At 37.2% G+C, this 23,031-nt stretch overlaps 1 protein-coding gene across 1 annotated transcript in view; it reads left to right on the top strand.

Moving 5' to 3' along the window:
* Positions 1 to 22,751, top strand: part of sdccag8 (SHH signaling and ciliogenesis regulator sdccag8) — a 42,363-nt gene extending 19,612 nt beyond the window's left edge. The window contains exons 15-18 of the mRNA XM_084392177.1: positions 775 to 934; positions 6,431 to 6,562; positions 19,310 to 19,403; positions 19,564 to 22,751. Coding sequence (XP_084248303.1) covers positions 775 to 934; positions 6,431 to 6,562; positions 19,310 to 19,403; positions 19,564 to 19,572 — 395 coding nt within the window. The 3' untranslated portion in view covers positions 19,573 to 22,751. The remainder of the gene's footprint in view (positions 1 to 774; positions 935 to 6,430; positions 6,563 to 19,309; positions 19,404 to 19,563) is intronic.
* The last annotated feature ends 280 nt before the right edge of the window (positions 22,752 to 23,031 follow it).

Here is a 23,031-nt window from a genome sequence, read left to right as displayed (position 1 = left end):
TTCCCTCTCTAAGCATATAATGGCCACTCTCGATAGCTAATTATTTTTGTCCTGTTTCCCCCCGTCCCTATCTCTCTATCTCTAAATGGATTGATTTTAGTAGTTAAGACAGCATCGCCTCTAGATGATACCACTTTTTTTTTAAACACTGCCCTGTTTGTTTAGAGTCCAGTTTGTTTCTTTTATCCTGCTTTGTGTGTGGTGTCTCTGTGGCCTGCACATGCCCAGCTAGTTTCAAAGCGCAGAGACGCAGTAGGATTCTTTTGGTGTACTTTCAACAGCTTCTGAACTTTTTGAACTTGATGAAAACTAAATTTAATGAACACAACAATCCACGTTGTCACTACTTTCCTGCTTTCTGTCTGTCTCCTTTTCTATCCGTATCTCACATTTTCTTTGTGTAGCTCAGATATAAATGCAGAATATACAGGGGGGGTCCCAGACCAAATCTGAGACCACAATGAAAATGTAGTGTTTTGCACAATTTCTTGGTCATTATTCAAATAAGTAAATGTGTGACATTAATCATGTGACTGTACAGACGGTCAGGTGCTCTTCCATTGAAGCACAAGATGTTCTTTGGGTAATCTCAAATCATGTTGGAGAAAATTATCATATTAAATCTATTAAAATGTATTTCAGTAACCACTTTCAAACTACTTTCTGATTTTGACACATGACCCTGAACAAAAAAAAAAATGTTTTGTTACTTTTCGACCCAGGAAGAACATCCATTGTTTTTTTGTGTTGCTCTTCCTGTGTTATATATTTTAGCACATCTGTGCGTTTGCTGTTTTAATGAGTCAGTACTTTATCTGTTCACAGTCAGAGAAACAGACGCTCTGCTCAGTGCTCAGAACAGCCTGATTGGGAAACTGAAGGAGGAATGTCAGACACTTGGGGCAAAGCTGGAGGAACTGGCCCAGAGCAGCAGGCATGTAGCACTTTCAGTCCTTTAAGATCATGTATACAGTATTCATTTTTAATTTATTACAAACTCAAACCCAATGTAAAACTCAAAAAAATATTGAACCCAGTCAAGTTCAGGCCAGGGACCAGACCTACATTTGTGTCCAGGGTTCCTTTGGTCAGAAGGTCTGGGAATGGCAAGTTGTTGAGTTGATTGAAATGATTAGTCTTAAATTTTTTTCCTACATATTTTATTGATTAGAAATTGCTAGTTCATTAATGACTAAAGAAATCATCAAAATTTGGTAAAATTCATTGGTTTAAAGATGTGTGAACTCTGGCTGTCTTCAGGGCTTCTTTGGTCATGACTCTCACGTCTAGCATATCTAGAGCTGAACTAAACATAGTGTTCACTGTAACTGTGCTATTCCTTGCAGTGAAATCAGTGAATATCAGTTTCCATGTTTAAAATGCAGATTGCCTGACATCGTCTTCTCAACTGTTTGATCTTGTTGACGCTTTGTGAATTGTGTATCTTCGCGGAGTCCGACTTTCAGCGCAGAGCCACTCGCGGTGTGTTATCCAGAGCGTGGCATCCTTTCTGTGCCATACTGCTCTAGTCTGTGCCCCAGTAAGGGAGCTGTCACTGTACCCTGGCACACGCCAGCCTGTCCTCCGCGCAGGCTTTGCTCTCTGCCCATCACATGTGCCTCTCACCTCAGGCCTCTGGGGTAGTCAGCTGTTAAAACAGTGTAAAGCGCATTACTCACATCGCAGCTTGCAATCTGCCATGGTCAGTCAGCCCAGCTTGGGAAGGTACAGGCCACTGCTGCTCGCCCTCCCCCTTCCGCCCGCACGCTGAACTCAAGAAGACCTCTGAAGAAGATGAATGCGGCGAATCATCTCTGCGTATTTGTGATCGCACTGTAGTTTTACAGTTGCTGTTGACATAAAAACACTCATGGGTAATTGACAAATGCCAGGCAGTGTTCTACTTTACTTTTCTACTTACAGCATTTTCTCATTCTTTTATGAACTCATATTATGACCTCATTATATTTTTATGACCTGATGGAATATCTGTACTAAGAATGAATGTCACAATACAGGACTATTTAAGTGAACCATAAAGAAGCACAAAAAGTGAAGAAAAGCTGTATTTGCATAACTTCTGCAAACAAGGTGAATGAAATGAATTTAAAAGGTTAAAACAAACAAGGATGGGCTGTTGACGTACAGTAAATTACATAAGGGATTTTCAACATTGCCTCAGGGTTTTGATAATTCTTTCTGGGATTATTTTGTGATAACATCTTGCAACTCTACATTGTCGCATTTATTACAAACAAATAACAATCAATAAAGTAGATTTGAGTTACAATTATTTTATTATTTAAGTAGAAGTGAGATTTTAAAATGTAGAAAAAGAAATAGTGACTGGTCTCTTTAATTTGGTTACTAAAAGTTAACATGAACAAATGAATAAAAATAAATAAATAAATGCAGCATTTATTAATCTTAGTTAACATTAGTTTTAACATTTACCTAATACATTACTAAAATCAAATGTTGTGTCTGTTAGTATTATGTAATGGACCTGAGCTAATATGAAGTAACAATTAACTAACGTAAACAAAGATTAAGAAATGCTGTAATAAATGCATTGCTCATTGTTAGTTAATGTTAGTTGATGCATTAAATAACTAATGGACTGACTAATTAACTAATGTTAACTAATGGAACCATATTGTAAAGTGTTACCAATTTAACCTAAAAGTTACAAAATCTAAAGTTTATGTTCATGTTAATCATCAACTGCCGACATACAGAATCTCATAAAGGGCTAGTGTTAATGAGATCTGGTACCATACATATATATATATATATATATATATATATATATATATATATATTTATATTTATATATATATACAGTGCAATGCATAAGTTAATACACCCATGCTAAAGTTGACTAAAAAGAGGAATAAAAAATCATATTTTGGAAATTGAACTTAATGCCTTAATTTAAAAAATTAGGAAAAATCCAACCTTTAAGGACACCAATTTTCTTTGTGAATGAATAATGTATCGTAAATAAATAAATGTTCTTCCTTAAAATACATGGTGCATAAGTGTGTACACCCCTATGTTAAATTCCCATAGAGGCAGGCAGATTTTTATTTTTAAGTATTTTTTTTTTAAAAAAATTAGGATACTATGCATCCTGATAAAGTTTCCTTGGCCTTTGGAATTAAAATAGCCCCACATCATCACATAGCCTTCACCATACCTAGAGATTGGCATGGGGTACTTTCCATAAGATCATCTCTCAATGCAAATCAAACTAGCTATTAGGCTAACTGAAATAAAACCATGCCAATCTCTAGGTATGGTGAAGGCTATGTGATGATGTGGGGCTATTTTAATTCCAAAGGCCAAGGGAACTTTATCAGGATGCATAGTATCCTAAAAAAAAAAAAAAAAAAAAAAAAAAAAACTTAAAAATAAAAATCTGCCTGCCTCTATGGGAATTTAACATAGGGGTGTACTCACTTATGCACCATGTATTTTAAGGAAGAACATTTATTTATTTACGATACATTATTCATTCACAAAGAAAATTGGTGTCTTTAAAAGTTGGATTTTTCCTAATTTTTTAAATTAAGACATTAAGTTCAATTTCCAAAATATGATTTTTTATTCCTCTTTTTAGTCAACTTTAGCATGGGTGTATTAACTTATGCATAGCACTGTATATATGTGTGTGTGTGTGTGTGTGTGTGTGTATATATATATATATATATATATATATATATATATATATATATATATAATGTAGACAGGTTTGTAAGTGTTTCATTGCCTTTTAATGAAGTTAAACTAAAACAAATATGTTATATAATAAGAGCAGTGTATTGACTATGTATATACACTCACACACTTGATTCATTTCCCTCTACTGATCTCCTTGTCCTGTTGTTTTATATCCGGTGACAGTGTGGCCTTCTGTTCAGTGTTGTGCTTTAAACCTATAGGCAGATGAGCACGCAGCACGCTGGCGACAAGGTTCATTCTGCATAAGACTCAGATGAAGGTTGCTCTCGTGTTTACAGTGCAGCAGCAGCACATCCAAGCGAGTTGTGGTGGTGGATTTAATTACTTGTATCTTTTAACAGTTTTATCAAACACAACCCATTAGGACGTTTGCTGCTGACTTATTAAACAAGTTTACACATTAAATCAAAGATCTGTTTTGGGGAGCTGATGTCTTCGTTGTACTCTTTAACTTTTGGAGAGCGGGGTGTTTACAGTGCTAATGGAGTTGACTTGGCAGGGCTATACCTGATGGCAGAGTGCTCAGGTGTTTCTGGTGCAATGAGAGTGTGGTCTTGTTAAGAAAAGAAAAAAAAGCCTAAGCCTAAGTAATTGTCATTGGAGCCATGGCAAAGTGATTAGTGCAAGTTCAATTCTGGCTGTGACCCATTCAGTGATCCAAACTCTCTTTCCTCCCTATTTCTCTTTTTGTTTGTACTGATTTTCTTCTTCTTCCTTATTTTTCTGGCCTAAAACTGTATGGGTGTCAGAGACTATAATTCACAGAGACCCCAAACTCAGCAGTGTGGTCCCAATTATGCACCGCTACTCAGGCACACAGACACACACCCGTCTGCAATTTGCATTTTGGATCATACCTTTGGAACCCTGAGGGTTTCAAACAAAAAAATGTCCCCAGAATTCTTGAGTCAAGCCCTACAACATATAAATCTTTTCACCATTTTGGCTTTTCTTAAAAACATAATTTTTTTTAACTTCTCCTTGACCGTTGGTCTGATCTTCACCAAAACTGGCAGCTAGGGACGGTGCTGGTAACTTTTTAAAGTTATTAAAAGCAAAGATATAATTTAACTAATTAGTCAGGCAATGCCCATTTTTATGAGTTGACTTACTTGACACACAAAGACGACAGGACATTCTGAGGAGGCACACCAAGTTTCATATAATTCTGACAATGGGGGTGCTAAAACTAAAAACAATTATAACTTTGCAACAGTACAATTCATTAGGTTGAAAATTGGTATTCATCTTCTTTGGTGGACTTCCTAACATATCCTCTAATATGAATCGGACATTTAAAAAAAAAACATGGCCGCTAGCAGCCAATCAAATTTCAGTGGCTAATAACATCAAATATGAATGGCCAACCATTAAAAAATGTATATGTGTGCCAAATTTTGTGAAAAATGGGCCTCAAGGTGGCGCTATAACAAGCTACTTAAGTTTTAGCTAATAACTCAATAATAATCAAAATTCTTGTTTCCCACCATCATTGGTTTCCCACCATCATTGATCTAGTTTATTTGTATACCTATGGTTTACTGACAGTATAGTTTCATTTAATTAGTGTACAGATAATAATGTGAAATGCTTATAGATCATTAAATGTTTATTTAACTTTGAATATACAACTTATTTTAATATGCTACATATTGAAAACATTTTTTTTTAGTTTGCCAGTGCCAGACATGATTAAATCTGTTGCTATCCAATGGAGAGACAGTTTTATTTGTCTTTTTTAAGATAATATATATTATAACAATTCTACAAATAAACGTATTTACAGTTGTAAACAAACACTTGTGTGCTGAACTGCAAGCATAAGGGTAGAAGGAAACAGTTGAAATAAATTATAAAAATTAAAATAGCCTTAAGATAAATGCATAGATTTTGAGCTGCAAATGATATCTTCACATTTATTTGAAATAGTCCTGTGGCATCCTATGACATGCAATTCATCTAAATTTAAATGTTGAATATGAGTCCACACTTACACCACAAACTGCCTTACAACAGTAAACATTTTTATACTGGGGAATTTTTTTACTTCTCTTTTAATCTAACAGCAAGAGAGTGTGATTTCCTTTAAAGTCAGTTGCTGCTTTTGACACCTATGTGTTTCTGTAATGTATCCCATCCCATCAAACCTTACTTTCAGTGAATATTCAAGATGGACTTTGCTGTAAAAACCACATCATAAGATACTCAATTGGATCGCTAACATGGGCCATTGGTGCTTGAACACCGAGAATTGCTGCTTGCTGCTATATTTTCCTTTCCTTTCTTTACTCTCTTTTCAATAAATGTGGAAAAACAAACAAACGAAGAAAAAATGGTTCTCTGCTACATCCTGATAGCCCCTCATACATGCTGCATTTAAATATGGGAGTGAATCCTGAATTTATCATATTAAAATATTTATATCAGCTGATAACTGATAGTACTAATATACTGTGTATTAAGATCCATCTACTGTCCATTAAGATCAGTTTTTGTGAAATGTGCAGTTTTGTTTAGGCTCTGTAAGCTGCTGCTTTTTAAACTCTCTGTTTTTGAGGGCTGACTGATCTAATGTCAGTTCAAGTAGTATTAGAGTTAAAGCAGATTTATTATTAGAGTTATAGCTTTATTTAACAGCATCCAAATGTGGATTCTAAAACTTAAGCGTGTGTTTGTGTGTGTGTAGAGCGGAGATAGAGCAGTTGTCTCTGGAGAAAGAGCACCTGCAGGAGAGCGCTGAGAAACTGCGAGGTCGCTGTGAGGAGATGGAGGAGCAGTGTGTGCAGCACGGCAGGATGCACCAGCGCATGAAGCAGAGGTACACACACCTGCAGCACTGACCTCAAGTCCGCACATATACAGTCCCTATAGGAGCTTGTGTAGTGTATAACACCATGGCATCAGTACATTTGAAAACCAACAGCAATTAGGGGTGTGAATCTTTAGGATGTCTGTGAATCAATTTTACTCATGATTCGCAGGTTTTCAATTACATTTCGATTCAGCAAAAATCTTAATATTCAGGATTTGTTCATACTGCACACAAATCCAGTTTGTCTTTGTCATTTTGCATGTGGTTAAATTTAGTCTTTTTGTCCAAGTTTGTTAACATCAGATTTCATTTATTTATGCTGTTCTGACTACAAAAAACAAAACCATATTTTAGTTGGATACGGCAATAAAAAAAATCTGATTTTTGCTGCCTGTCTGAACAAACCCTTCAAAGCCTCATGTAATGGTAGGCATGAGAAAGAATCACAAACTAGATTGAGGTCAATGAATTAGTGCAAGAATACACTACTGTTCAGAAGTTTGGGGTTGGTAAGATTTTGTAATGTTTCTTAGGCTCACCAAGGATGTGATCAAAAATACAGTAAACACAGTAATATTGTGAAATATTATTACAATTTAAAATAACTGATTTCTATTTTAATATATTTAAATTTATTCCTGTGATGTTAACAGCAGCCATTTCTCCAGTCTTCAGTGTCACATGATCCTTCTAACATGAGAAATCATTCTAAGGCCCTGTTTACACTTGCATTTTGGTTGATCGGATCACAAGTGGACAATGCTAAATACAGGTGTAAACGGGGTCTAAAACGTTTTGAGCTTGTCCACTTTTGACCACTTCCAGAGGTAGTCGAAAATACATTCTTACTCCTGTGGTCGAATGTGTTCAAACAGCCACAAAAGACACCTACTCTCCACCTACTGACCTAATGTGTAAACATTATGGTAAGTGCGTTAGCCAGACGGGATTTAAACTTTGTTGGCTGGAGACCCAAGTTTTGTTTGAAGAGAAAACATACCAAGCACAATGTTCTCTCACCATTCCTGATTTCTAACACATACTCATAGAAACGAAAGTTGATGCTTTCCGTATGTTTTTCTGTCGTCTCCAGGTGCGTTCATATGTAAATTGCGTGAGCTTATTTAATTCATTAGATCGAAAGATCTGAAAAACACATACATTTACCCTCCGCTCAAAGAAATCAGGACAGAAGTGGTTGAAAGTGGACACAAGAGATGGATTAAAACACAAGGTGTTAACGGGAATGTGTCTCCCTCATCCACTTGTGATCCGATCGACCAAAACGCATCTTAATACCAGGTGTAAACAGGGCCTAACATTTTTGGCTCAAATATTTTTTTTAATTATTAATGTTAAAAACAGTTGTGCTGCTGATACTTTTTTTTTATCTTTGATGAACAAAATGTTTAAAAGATAGCATTTATATGAAATAGAAATTGTTTGTAACATTCTACATGTCTTCATTGTCACTCTTGCTGAGTTTAATGGTTACTTGCTGAATAAAAGTATTAATTTATTAAGTATTAATATTACTGACATCAGACTTTTGAACGGTAGTGTATGTTCATCAGAAAATTACATTTTATCAGACTGAAATAAGGCTGGCTCTTCAAGAAGCCATTGATTGTATTTGCAGGCTGTAGATTTGTAACCTCTCAATATGTCTATTATATTAACTGGAATCAGATACTGGCTTTTTTTATATATCTGATACATGTAAGCAGTGCACTCGTAACACTTAAGACTGCGTGTGTGCGTGTTTCAGGCTGGGGCACATGTGGCCACTGAGTGTAGGGTTGAGGGGCGTCTGGCACACCGCCCGAGCCAGCATGTGGGCGAGTGAGTGTGTGTGGGTGTATCCACAGTACCTCCAGCCTGAACTGAGCTTCTGCTGGGAGCACAACATCCTTCTGTTTCCTCCACAACTTTACATATTAGCGAATATCCACCTCCTCGAACCAGATACAGAGAAAAGTTACATTTCCACTGCCGCCTCGTAATGAAAAGTATGTTGTTTTTAGATAGTTGTGCCGTGTGGGCATGTAAGTGAGCTTTCCTCACATAACTGGAGCTGTTAAAATGGTTTGTCACCTTTGCAATTACGCAACATTTCTCACAAGAGCTCACAGACCGAGCTCAGAGGTGAGATGGAGCGATTAGAAAGAATCTATATGTGTGAAATATTTATAGTTATGTTTACCATAGAAGATATATACAAGCTAGAGAAAAGCTAGAGCTTTTTTTTTTTGCATCTTTTGAACCATCCTCTATGAATTTAATGTTAAAGCTAATCTTTTGAGAAGAATTCAAAACAAAGAGAAAGTTTCAACGTGCAAGAGTGCAAATAAAACAATTTCATGTATTGGCCAAAATAGAGAAAAATCTATTTGTGAGAGTTTAGCGCATCGCACCGTTTCTTTCTCGCTGTTTGCATGCTTTGTTTATTGCAACGCTGACACACACATTTCTCCTGCTGTTGGTATGTAAGACAGAAGGTGCCGGAGCCAAACTTCAGCCCTCGGCTCTGAGTAAGAAACTGAGAGGTCTGGTCCCTCCCGCGTCTTCAGTGCCCCGGGTGTCTCTGCTCTGTAGGGCACTTCACCCCGCCGCCCGTGGGTTAAGGTGTACGTGTTAATAAGTTGGTGCAAATGGCTTCGGCATGCATGCAAATAGCCGGGGCCCCACCTCAGATATTCTTGATCGGGCGCACAATCTGTGCTGCGAAGAGCTGCAACAGCGTGGCACGCATGAAACATTTGGAAAATCAGCTTGATTTATTTTTACCATTCGAGCCAACGCCAAGCAACACAGGGGTTTTCGGCACACAATGTTTCACTCCTGCAATTTATTTATTTATTTTCCACGTGGTATTCGCATATTTTCTGCCTAGAGATTAGGGCCAGTGATATATGAAAGGCTTGAGTGTTGGCCAGCGATTGTGCGTAATAGCCTCGGCTTTATGGAGAACATCAATAATACATATGCGGATCAATCCTATTTTTATTTCATAAATGCATTTTGGGCATCGCTTCACTGCTGTGTTAGATAGTTGACGTTAGTGTGGTAAAAGCCACTTTGGGATGTATTAATCAGACTATATATATTACTGACTAATTTCATATTGTCTGCCTCATTAACATACAATACAGGCAAAGACTCTCTTTAAGTTCAAATTAAGTGTATTGATGAAGAATGTAATTAGAAATGGTTTTGTAAATAATGTAAGAATACTGTTTTTTTTACTGTTCTTATAATTGCATTTTAATGGAAATTTATGGCAGAATAAACTAATTTAAACTTTATTTTATATCTAACTTTAATCGAATGAACGTACCTAATTAGCTATTTGAGCCATACTCAGGTATGCCTTTAGTATTAAATATAGTATTAATGTTATTATTATTCATATAGGCTAAACAACATGTGTTGTAAATTCTTATTACTGCTTAACTGTCTTGTGCTTTGAAAGCAGATGCATTTGTGGGTGACAAACATCGTATAAGTAGGCAGGCAGGGGTCCATGGAAATAACAGGGAATTTGTTTTATTAATTTCCAAGCTTGGAAATCATGGGCATTTCTATAATGGCATTTCAAAATTAATTTCAGAAAGCATTAATGGGTATTTAACATGAAAAGCTTTTAGTAAGATGACAGGTCCTGCGGCATTGCATTCTATAGTGAGGCTAAATGCATATTATTTTATAATTAGTATGCATTCTGCTTTTATGGCCTTATATCACTTGTATTACCTTTTGTGCATTTTAGAATTTATTCGTTGCACCTAGGAACTAGGGAAGTTATTCGAAGGTTATTTAAAAAGACTAGTTACAGCACCTTAAACATCCACTTAAACATTCAAAATAAGTCTTTTTGTTGATAAAAAAACTAAACAAATTGGGGTTAGAAATAAAACCCGGATATAATTATTTGTTATATGATTGCAATATGATTATTTGTCCAAAATTTCACCTGCTCCACGTCCCTGCTCACACAAGCTCCTCAAACATTCTCTCATCTCCACTAGATGAGCCCCACAAACACGCATCTGCCAATGAGTGTCTTTACCAATTATCACTCCCTCTCACCAACACACACAGAAGCAAGCGCGCTCCTGTTCCTTAAAGGAGTGTTGTAGCGTATACGCAGATGTGTGCCTAAATCTACAGGCTTCTGTCAGCCATATGGCAGCATAAAGAAAGATGGTAGTGGCGTGTGGATGTGCGCGGAGGGGAGCGTGGATGGAGAGCCATGTGTAGCGGTAGCTGGAGCGCTGCTGAAAAGGCTGGAGGAGATGGTGCAATGGAACAAATGTCCGAGAACAGCCGCGCTGCTGCCGGGGAGATGGCTGGGCCTCGGGCGAGGGCTGCTTCATCTGGTTCCCTGCCACCCACCCCATCATTCTCTTACACACACACGGACACGCATTTAAGACACCGTGTGTGTGCTGCTTTTCCCAAAAGCAAAAAAGCTTAGTAAACTTTTCACTTGCAAATGAAGTTGGCAAGGAGTTAAGGAGATGGCATATGTGATGTGGATGATGTTTGTCGCTTTTTCTTTAGCATTCGTTTGCTGATCTTTGTCTTTTCTGAGTTAGATGTACCTTTAGCATTTTTTTAATCAGTCTGCTTGAAAGGAAAAAAAAAGCTTTTTTCTCTTCTTTAAATCAAACAAGAGTCTTGTTTATAATAATAGTGCTTCAAGTGGCATTATTTAAAAGTGAGTATGTAAACACAACAGATTTCAACCATAAATCTGAACTTTGCTGACAGACTCATAGATTGTAATAATATATGTGGAGCATATTATGTCTTTCTAGCTTCTCTTTAGTCGTTTGTGTTTGATATTGTTGAACTGTATATTCTCAAACAGAACTGTTCAAAACAGCCAACTCAAACCTGGTGCCGCTTGGTAGCACAGAGGTGTGGATATAGACTCTTTTCACATTTCTGTGTTTGGAACTTTAGCAGAGTAAACTTCTATAGTGGAGAGTGGAGAGCATAGCAGATATTATTTTTGCTTTCCCATTTGAGAGAGATAGATTATGACAGTAAGAAAATAGAACAATGTCAAAGCAGCTGTAATAGAAAACCTCTCATTGAAGTGTTAAAAAAAGAAGAAAAGATTTACTATGTTCATTATTGTGGAAGCACTGCTCACAGTTTCTTCAGAGTATATAAGGAGAAGGATATTATTTAATCTCTCTTTTATCCTGTTGATCATAATCATCATCATACAGCCGTTGAAAAATTGGGGACGGAAACTTTTTTTTATGCTTTTGAAAGAAATTTCTTATGCACACTAAGGCGGCATTTATTTGATTAAAAATACAGTAAAATCAGTAGTATTGTGAAATATTATTACAATTTAAAATAAATGTCTTCTATTTTCATATATTTAATGTAATTCATTCCTGTGATGACAAAGCTGAATTTTCATTACCCCAGTCTTCAGTGTCAAATGATCCACATATGCTTATTTAGTGCCCAAGAAAATGTTTTTTTATTATGAATGTTAATGTTGAAAACGGTGATCATTGATCTGTCAGTAATCAGTGATTGCTCTGATAACACATTCAGTAGATACTTCTGACACATTTAATTCAGTTTGAACAAATTATGCTCTATATTTAAAAGTCATAGTGTAAAGTCACACATATTTGCACTCTTGGTTTTGCAGCTAGGGGGCAGCAGGGAGCCTCTCCACCCTAATATCCCTCTTTCCTCTAGTCTTCTTGGGCCAGCTGGCCCACACTGCTGGGGGCAACAGCTCCATGGCCTGCTGACAGAGCCTTGTGGAGCGGTGGCTCTACTGCTCCTGCTTACGCGGGTGCTGGGCACATCCCAAGGCATGCGAACTGTAAAACGCTTCGTGGTGCATCCAATCGCTTCCTATCCAGCGCTAAGACCCCATTTATAACATCAAAAAGTGCTCACTTAGCATCTTTCTCAAGGTCCCTATGTAGTTTTCGCAAGGAAATCCAAGCTGAAGGTGGTAACAAACTTTATGATGTTTGTAGGGAACTGACATCACATATGTTGTACAGCTGAATGTAATTTTGTTTATGTATTTTATTTTATTTTTATCTTTTAACAGCAGATATTAATTGTAGCACGGAGTCTAGTAGATCAAAACTTTTAACTGGCGTTAATGTCCATAACATTGTGTACAAATTACAAAGACAAAGAAAGTTATTTTAATTTAAAAGTTACAATATTTATTTATTTAGTTATTATTCAGTTGTTGTCAACAGTTATATATATATATAATTTAATTTTGCTTTTCAAATCTTTCAAATCTTTTTCATAACATAACTGTTGACAACAATGGGCAAAATGTTCAGTTGTTACATGTGTCAGAAATGAGTTGCCAATCCAAAATCGTTAAGAATACTGAAGATACAAAAGCAAACAATTAATAATAATAGTGGTATAAATAATAGTGATAGTAAATATATAAAATAAAAATAATAATGCAACAGAATAAAAATAATAAAATATAAGTGACGGCTTAGCCAACATCTAGGCTAATATTCATGTTCTTGATATGGATTTTTATTTATTTAATTTTTGTCAAGTGCTCCTCTGCAGGGTTTCCAGTATTGATGTGTTTTACAGCATCTTTTAGGAGAAGAATGCTGCCATTTTGGGAAAACCTATCTAGAAATGGTTAGATGGACTATCATTAGATGGAAAGTATTCATTGCAATTCATAGGGAGGGACTAGGAGCCATTCTGGGTCAAATCATATAGCTCTGTTGTCTTCACATTCATTCACTGGCCACTCTCATAGTCACCTCTGTAATCCAGTCTTGATTATCCAAATAACCACTTAGTAACACTTCATTTTCAATGTGAGTTCCTTCATTCTAAAGCCTTATTTTTAGCTATAAAAAATCAGATAATAAGTGACAATGCCATGTAACATTTATTGTCCTATGATTAATCTAGTTTAACGATCTGATTATTATTTGTATTTTTTGGGGGTTAACATTTATATGTTAATCCAGTGCCATATCTACATTGGGTCCAAGCTCAGATCTGTAAATAAAAACAGACAGGGGGAGCAGAGATCATGTGCAACAATAGACACTGGTGAGTCTATCAGATTAGGGCTGTGAGATCCAGGGCCTGCGGTCAGTGGAGCTGTGTTTGGCCCTGGCAGGGGAGGAGAGAGCAGTGAGGGACTGTGTCCTCGCTGCCGCTGACAGCCCTGTTTTAGCCGGGCAAGCCAAGACAGATTGCATATATTCTATACTGCTTATCCTTCCTCCAAGCCTCGCGTACCCCTTCCCGCCACTATCTGCAGCATGCTGCTGATGCGAGCCTCATAAATTCGCTGGATTTAGTGATTTGTCATTCCATTTGTTGAGATCTTTTTCTATTGGTTTGTTTGTGCATTGAAGGAACTAAACCTGCCTCATTTGTTCTGATATGCTGTACTAAGTAACTGTTATTTTTACTGTTTCTGTGAGCCCTGTTCTCATTAGAATGTCTTAAAAGAGATAAATGGTTTTATTTGTGTAGCTGCACTGTTCAGAAACCATTTTTTCACACATGAGATGACTTCCAGGGTTTTTCTTACATTTTAAATTGTCTTGTTTTACATTAAATACATTTTTATTTTGATATCTATTTATTTTTATATCACCAGATTTGGGGTCTGTATGTCAGCTATGATTTTTAAAAGGGCAAAAATTGACAGTTGTGATTTGTTTTGTCTTTTCGCAAGAGCTGAGAGTGTATCCACTGCTTCTTTGCCAGTTCATTTGGCCGACGCTAAACAGATGCTAAGCATTGAACATCACTCCGAAAAATCACACACCCTGAGGCCACAGCAGGCCACACGAGCAGAGGAACTTCAGTCCAGTCCATCAGCTGTACAGGTGGCAGCACTGCAGGCCACTCGCCTCGTCACCTGCAGAGAATTTACACCAAAATAAACGTTTTATTTAAAAAAATTGTATAATTAAACTATCAATAAAAAATTATAATAATAATAATTTAAAAAATTACTTTTATCATCTAACAAAATTCCCATTGTAAGTAAACCTTTTATATATATAAACTCAGGGGCATCTGATGCATACTGTCCATTACCGCAGACATTGATTTCGATTCGCCCATTTGAGCTAAAGTTTTATATTTACCAAAATATTCATTTATTGCATTGGGAGTCTCATTCAATGTTTATTTTATTTTTTACAATTCTGTCTTGAGCCGCCAACCCATAGCTAGACTGTTGTTTTGTTTTCAGTTTTATTTCATTGGAACTAAATAACTACTGGACTGCTGTTTTAGCCAGTGACACTTGTGCATAACAGTGATTTATGTTACTGAAGTGAGACAATAAAAGCACTTGATAAAAATAATGGTGACACAAGCAGTTAACAGAAAATTACATTTGTTCAAATGTTAGGGGTTGGTAAGATTTAATTTTAGATCAAGAAATGTATACTTTTATTTATCAAGGATGCATTAAAGACATTGTTACAAAATATATCTATTTCAAATAAATGCTGTTTGAACTTTCTATTTCTCAAAGTATCCTGAAACAAGCATTGATAATAAGAAATGCTTCTTGAGCAGCAATTCAGCATATTAGAATGATTTCTGAAGGATCATGTGACCCTGAAGACTGGGGTAGTGATGCTGAAAATTCAGCTTTGCCACCTCAATTATATATTGCATTTTAAAATGTAATAAATTAGAAAACAGTTGTTTTAAATTATAATAATATTTCAGAATATTACTGTTTTTTTTACAGAAAAATCTTACCAACCCCAAACTTGTGAGCAACAGTGTAGGTTTAGGTACTCAGATTGAACAGTTTGAGAACCTCAACTTTATATTGCATATATTATAAATATTGCATTTTTAGAACAATTTGAAAAGCATTGTTGGCGCTTTTATTTGCAGGAACAGTTCTAAGTTACTTGCATACCTTCTTTAATTCCCCCCGGTAAGTCAGTTACAAACAAAAGCCAGTATTCTCTGAACTAATTGGCATTTTATAGATATGTAAATGGCCAATACAGTTACCTGAGCGCTCTTTTGTCAGCGCATCAGTCGGGTTAACCGTGTCTGTGTGTTGATCTGGCTTCAGTTAGCCTGGGAGCCAGCAGATGGTGTCCTTTCACCAGGGTCAGCGGGGAAGCTCTCCTCTCCCTTAAAACCCTTCTCCATCTCTCTCAGTAGCGGGCAGAGGCAGCAGTGTCCAGGCCGGGCCAGCTCAGCCCAGCTCCATGCACTAAGCTGTATTAAAAACCTAATTAAGTTGCGTGCCAGTAAATGGAGGGAGGTTATTGGATTTGCAGCCTTAGCTGCTGGACAGCCTTCTAATTTAATCAGACTCCCGTTGTGAGTCCAGCTTCAGAGATGACTACGGGAGTTTTCTCTCTCTTTTTTTTCTTTCTTTGGGACGGTTTGTGGGAGTCAAACACAAACTAACATGGCCCTGAACAAGGGCACGGGTCGTGCGCATTGGGCGGTTTCGAGACTTTTCCCTGAGTGGCTGTAAAGCAGATAAATATGGGGGAGATTGAGAGGCGTTTGACATTTGCTGATTAAGGGCGGTGTGATAGTATAATAGGTTAATGCAGCATGCCTGTCTCCAGAGGTGCAAAGGTGCTGCAGATTGCTTGTGTGTGAGGTGAGGGAATTACACAAACAGCTGATTCTACTGGAATCATTTAACATACTGACGCTCTCAGCATAAAGAGCAAACTGTTTTTAGATTCATTATTCATAAAAATATTCATTATTTCTCTAGTGATATTATGTCAGGAGTCATGAGTCATTCCATTCATTCTTGTTTAATACTGACAATATTTTTAATTCCTCACTGCTTTGAAAAATACTCCAATATTATTACTGTAGAGCCATACGTTACCGTTATTATGAGTTTAATGACGAATGGTTTGGAGTTGCACGATTTTTAAAACGTGTTTGAAATAAGTCTCTTATGCTCACCATGGCTGATCAAAAATACAGTAAAAACAGTAATATTGTGAAATATTTTTACAATTTAAAATAACTGTTGTCTATTTGAATATATTTTCAAATGTAATGTATTCCCATGATGCAAATGTTCTATGGACAAGTGTTGCAAATTAGAAGTTTTGCTATAACACTAAAAACCAATGGTTTGTCCAATGCTGTTGTTATGTCCATATCAAATAAAATTAAAAAATGTAAAATAAAAAAGCTGAATTTTCAGCATCATTACTCCAGTCTTCAGTCACATGATCAATCATAATAATATGCTGATTTGGTGCTCAAGAAACATTTTTTATTATTATCAATTTTGAAAACAGTTGCACTGCTTAATATTTTCGTATTTATTAAGTCACTTTTGATCAATTTAATGCCTTTGCTGAATAAAAATGTTAATTTCAATAAATAAAAAATCCTACTGACCCCAAACCTTTGAACGTTAGTCTACTGTATATTAACATTTAGTTACATTTAACATTTGTAATTTTAAAGTCTTTATTTTTAAATTGATTTTAATCATTTTCTTATGGGTAAAGAGGGCTGTAAAGTCATGTACTTGGATCTATAAGCTCACTGTATTTTTTGTTTAAAAAATCTTTATCTGAGTCATAGATGTCAAAGTCATATACATTATACAACTCATATATCATATCCAGTAACTCCAACAGTAAGTCACGCCATATGTCTGCACATAGAGTTTATGCATGTTCTCTTTGAGTGATTAGGGTGTGTTTTTCTAGCTACATATTAATGATTGTTTTTTTACTAATACTGAATCAGTATCAAACAATAAATCTCATGCATTCCGAGAAGAAAAGAAAACCCTGTGTCAAAAAAGCAGATGGTCCACTAACAGAGCTTAAACGGGTTTACAAATAATGGAGATGTCCTTGCGGCTCTCGCAAGTTTTTATTATTCTTCTATTTCTTATTTTGGTAAACAATGGCAGATGAATGGTCCTTTGTGAAAGACCTGAAGAACAGCAAAAATTGTGGATAAAGTTTCGGATGAGTGCACTAATACAGAAGAACATTTGGATTAAATAGTGTGAGGAGGAGGTTAGGGCCAGTGTCAGAGCGCTGCCAGACTCTGGAGGTGGGCGGCAGCAGTGGCGCCAGCTCCCGAAACAGCAGGGCCTGAGCATGGGACAGGATGCCCACCACAGCCCTGAGATCAGCCCTGTCCAGCTCACGCTAGGAAGGCCAGCAGAGGAATCAAAGGATGACAAAAGAACAGCGCTCGAGACTGAGGCCCGAGGACAGGAACAAGCTGTCTGGTGCAGGCAGGAGAACTATTCTGCTCACACTCCCAAATAAAATGGGATTTAAGGAATCAGAGGTGAATGACAATTATTGTGAAAGGCAGAAACACTGTTTCACCAGACACAGAGAGGCTTTAAAAATGGATCTGGCACTAGTCAACAAGAGTAGTACTCTATATTCACTTCTGTTGGAATCCTGTACAGTAGCACATGGACATAATACTGAATCGTGTCATTTGTATGTCATTTTTTTAAACCTTAGTCAGGATAGCACCATATTTCTTATCTGACCGTAATGAAACCGGGACTGTGAGGGATAGAATTACAGTGTGTTCAACGGATTCTATTGTTTTTTTTTAACAACATACCTATTGTTCAGCTGACGTAACATCTTTCCAAAAGTAGTCCAAAACTCCATAAAACAGTTGAGTTCCGAAAATGACATGATCTAGGACCTTTATACAGTGCATGCCATTGAAAAGACTAGCCTTGTTTTCATTTCACGTAAAATGATACATGCCGTCTAACATGACTAAGGTCTGTACTTGCTCCATGTGGACAGAGTAAGCCATTCATAGGTCCCTGGCAAATGTATGAGTGACTTTATGGAACATTAATGGCTCCGGCTCCAGTTGTTTACTAATGTATGGAAAAGAAACTTAGACATTCTGATACATTGCCATTTTTATGTGTTACAAGGGGGAAAAAAGTCATAATAAACAAATGAAAATATAATGGATGAATTTTCATTTTTTGGGTGCACCATCCCTTTTAAGTTAATGATAATCTGTTGAATGTTCACTTAGTGAAAACTACCCTTTAACAGACAAACGATTTTTGACAGACAATTCTGCTCTTCTCTCAACAAACATCCCAAAATTCAGAACATGCTGTTGAAAAGCAGCCATCTCTCTGAAGCTCAGTCTGTGTGTGTGTGTGTTTTGTCAGACTGCAGCAGCTGGACCAGCACTGTCAGGCCAGCTCTCTGAAGCTCAGTTTCGATGTGTGTGTGTGTGTGTGTGTGTGTGTGTGTGTGTGTGTGTGTGTGTGTGTGTTTTGTCAGACTGCAGCAGCTGGACCAGCACTGTCAGGCCAGCTCTCTGAAGCTCAGTCTCGATGTGTGTGTGTGTGTGTGTGTGTGTGTGTGTTTTGTCAGACTGCAGCAGCTGGACCAGCACTGTCAGGCCAGTTCTCTGAAGCTCACTGTCGATGTGTGTGTGTGTGTGTGTGTGTGTGTGTGTGTGTTTTGTCAGACTGCAGCAGCTGGACCAGCACTATCAGGCCAGCTCTCTGAAGCTCACTGTCGATGTGTGTGTGTGTGTGTGTGTGTGTGTGTGTTTTGTCAGACTGCAGCAGCTGGACCAGCACTGTCAGGCCAGCTCTCTGAAGCTCACTGTCGATGTGTGTGTGTGTTTTGTCAGACTGCAGCAGCTGGACCAGCACTGTCAGGCCAGCTCTCTGAAGCTCACTGTCGATGTGTGTGTGTGTTTTGTCAGACTGCAGCAGCTGGACCAGCACTGTCAGGCCAGTTCTCAGCAGGTTCTGCAGCTCCTCAGCAGACAGAAGCAGCTCATGCAGGAGCAGGTCCAGGTCAGTCTCTGCTGCTGTAGAACTTCCATTTCACACCACTCACATTACTGTAATGCAAAGTATTCTTCCCACCCAGTATTGTAGATTCAGTTATAACTAATATATTTTAATTTATACATTATTTGTAAAGTACTTGCACGTCATATGCCATACTTTTCAGACATGCTGAGCCACGGAGATGCAGGTTCAAGTCAATACGTTTCAGAACTTCATCACTTTCTTTTTGTCAGAACAACACATAACATCGTATTTTCCCCCTTTTTTTATTATTATTAACTTATTGTATAACATGTGGCATTTAACTGTATTTTACAGAGTTGTTTATCATTTTTGGTCAATAAATTATTATTGTTGTTGTCATTTATTTTATGCCTAATAACATCTGGCAAAGGGACTACCAATGAAAATTAGCCTTTGGGTTCATGAATGTTGATTAAAGTCCCTTTTTGAAATTAATATAAGAAAAAAAAATCATTTCTTGTCATCTGTCCACTATCTGTCTTAAAGCCATTGGAGAAAATTCAAAAACTACACACACAAAAAAAACCCAGCTTGGAAGATAAAACATTTCTATCATAAAACAGTTGACATGTTTTAAATGTTTCGCTATTTACATCTTACCTCACTCTCTTTTTTATGTTAAGGGGATAGTTCACTCACAAATGAAACTTGTGTCAGTAATTACTCACCGTGATGTCGCTCCAGATTTTCGTTTTATCTTCGGAACACAAATGAAGATACTTTTTTATTAAATCTGAGAGATTTCTGTTCCTCCATTGTCAGCAACGCAACTACCACTTCGATGCTTCAGAAAGTTCACATTAAAGAGATCGTAAACCTATGAATTGACATATGAATTGAGCTCGCCAGCATTTTTTTTAAGTTGCCAGTCAGCGCCATTTTTGATCATTTTCAGAAAACTTTCATGGCCCCCAGAATATTTTGTTGTATGAATATCTGAACATGCAATATATCAAAAGAAAGAACAGAGCCTTTGCTTTTAAACAACCAAAAAATGCGTGGAAATATGAGTTCATATATTATTTGTAAAGTATCTATACATGATGGCAGAATTTGTTGTACAGTGATTATAATTTAAAACTTTCTTAAAATGTCATATTGCAAAATACCTGTAATACAGTCATGACATCTAATAAGAATAATCATTGGGAAAAAATAAAAATGTTAAAGATCTGGATGCTTTGTGTTAAAGCTACACTGTATAAGATTGTCTCCCATCTAGCGGTGAAATTGTATATGACTACCAACTGAATATTACTTTCTAGCCACTCCCATTCCGAGGGCGTTTTAACTCCTACAGTGGCCGTATTATTATAGAAAAGTATCCTAGACGTCGTTCTAGCGTTATGCACAACCATGCTTAGCCAAGCAACTCTAAAACTTCAAATTTACACAAATAGGCTGAACTACCTGTCGAATCCTTGCTCCTCATGAGCTCTTTCCATCTTGGAAAAGCCACTCCAATATGCTCTTTGGTCTTGTTGATTTGCCTGTCTCTCTTTCGCTTCCTTGGCGACTCTAGCCGCGTTTCCATTACCCAAATTGCGCAAAGTGAAAATACGCCCAATGGAAACACGTCAATTTCGCAAAAACTCCCATTTATCACAACTTTTTTTTTTTACACACGCATGAGGTGGTTTTTCAGGTAATTCGAAAAAGAAATATTTCGCAAAACAGCAATGGAAACAGTTTTTGGCATTTACAGGTCACCTGACGTAGATGACACGGTATGTTTGGACAGAAGACGAGATACTGGATTCTAAACCTCAAAGAAATGTCACAATCAAGACCTCGAGGCAGAAATGAGGGAGAAACACCCAGGACGTCTCCTTAGATTAATAATAATGGCCAGTGCAGTGGCTGGGATATAAACTTACCAACGTCCGTTGCCATGATTTTTGGAATGACTTATCGCGAGAGGAAAAAATGAAGTTTTAGTCGCATAACATCGGTTAATGGAAACGCCGTCATTTCGCAATAGTTTTTTGCCGACATTTAGAAAAAAAAAAGTTTTACGCAAATCTGTAATGGAAACACGCCTACTGTTACATGTCCTTGAGAATAGGCGTGATCCTCTATTTTTATCAGGCTTTCAAATCTACAGGTGTTGTGCCGAATTTCGACCCCCGCCAAATTATTACCCCCTAGCATTGGTAGGTTTAGGCTTAGTTGTGGGGGAGGGGTTAGGATTAGGCAATCAGGTACTGACTTCAACGAGGGGGGTAATAATTTGGCAGGGGGTCGAAATTCGGCACAACACCGGCAGTCGCGAGTAATCTCCCCCTCGCATTCGTCACGGTGCCACTGAGTGAAAAAGCGCGAAAGGCGAAGCTTGAATTTCCAGGTATGTCCCTCTTTGGCTAATGTATTTTCAAGATGGAGGCGCAACATGGCTTCCGCCATTCGAGCGACTCGCTCGTATGTATTCTGAATGGCAGATTCTGCTCTTACGAGAATACTTGATTAGTTTGTGTAAGTAATTACACATGAATGAGCACATATTTTGAAAGAACGAAAAGAATGAACTTAAAAATTACACAGTGTAGCTTTAATGAGAATTCATCTTATTGCATTCAAAAAGGTAACAATGCCTTTAAAAATTGTATTCATGCTGGATATAAATGTTTTTGAATCTTTTGATTTTGTAGTAAAATCTGACCTGAATGTGTTTCTGAGAGAGCGAAGCACACACACACACACACACACACGCGCGCGCGCGCGCAGCAGCACCACAGCAGCTGGTAGTCATGGCTGCACATCACGCTACACTAGGCGCCCACAGATGCTCATCCAGATTGCTGCTAGAGGCACGTCAGCAACAGACAGCGAATCGCAGAATGCTGACATTCGTTGGAGATTATTGCAAATGGAGTGATGCTCCGCAAAGCGCCGGCGCTTTCGGCTCTGTTAATACTACCATGCTGTTGTTTTGTTATTAGAACGAGTTAGTAATTCAGACTCTCCCTCTGGTATTTTGTCTAAGAACACCCACATGCTGCCTCGCTGACCGCCACACTGAAGCCTTCAGACCGCAAGAGAGATGATTATACAAGGTCAATTAGAAATGAACTGAAGTAAATGAAAGCGCCATGAGATAGAAGACGACAGTGTGGTTCATTCTTCTTATTCTGCTGAGATGATTATAGTGGTACAGTGTTTCGTCTCTTCTGCGTCCATTTCTCCCCCGGTGCATGTTGAGAAAAGAATGGACACTGTGACCACGTGAGGGCATCTCCATGGGGTCATGTGATCATCACTGCTGTTCCCACAAGTTTACTTAAATCATTATAACACATTCCACATAATGAAAAGTAAAGATTGAAGTACTACGATAAGTTATAGGTACTGTATCTTTATGTATTTATTTTATTCATAATAATAAAAAAAAAAAATATATATATATATATATATATATATATATATATAAATAATCAACTTTATTTTTTAAAACAGGGACCTTTACTATTATTTAATGTTGTTTTAAAAAAAATACTTTTTGTAAAGTGTCAATTCAAACATCTATAAATGATTTCCTAACATCTGAATGTTGATTGTAAATCCATCAGCGGGTTCTGAGGTGTGTAATGATGAATCATGAACGTTAAGT

The sequence above is a fragment of the Rutilus rutilus genome (assembly GCF_951802725.1).
Source record: "Rutilus rutilus genome assembly, chromosome: 20".
NCBI lineage: Eukaryota > Metazoa > Chordata > Actinopteri > Cypriniformes > Leuciscidae > Rutilus > Rutilus rutilus.
Note: the sequence above shows the minus strand (reverse complement) of the source record. Positions and strands in the feature narration are given on the sequence as shown.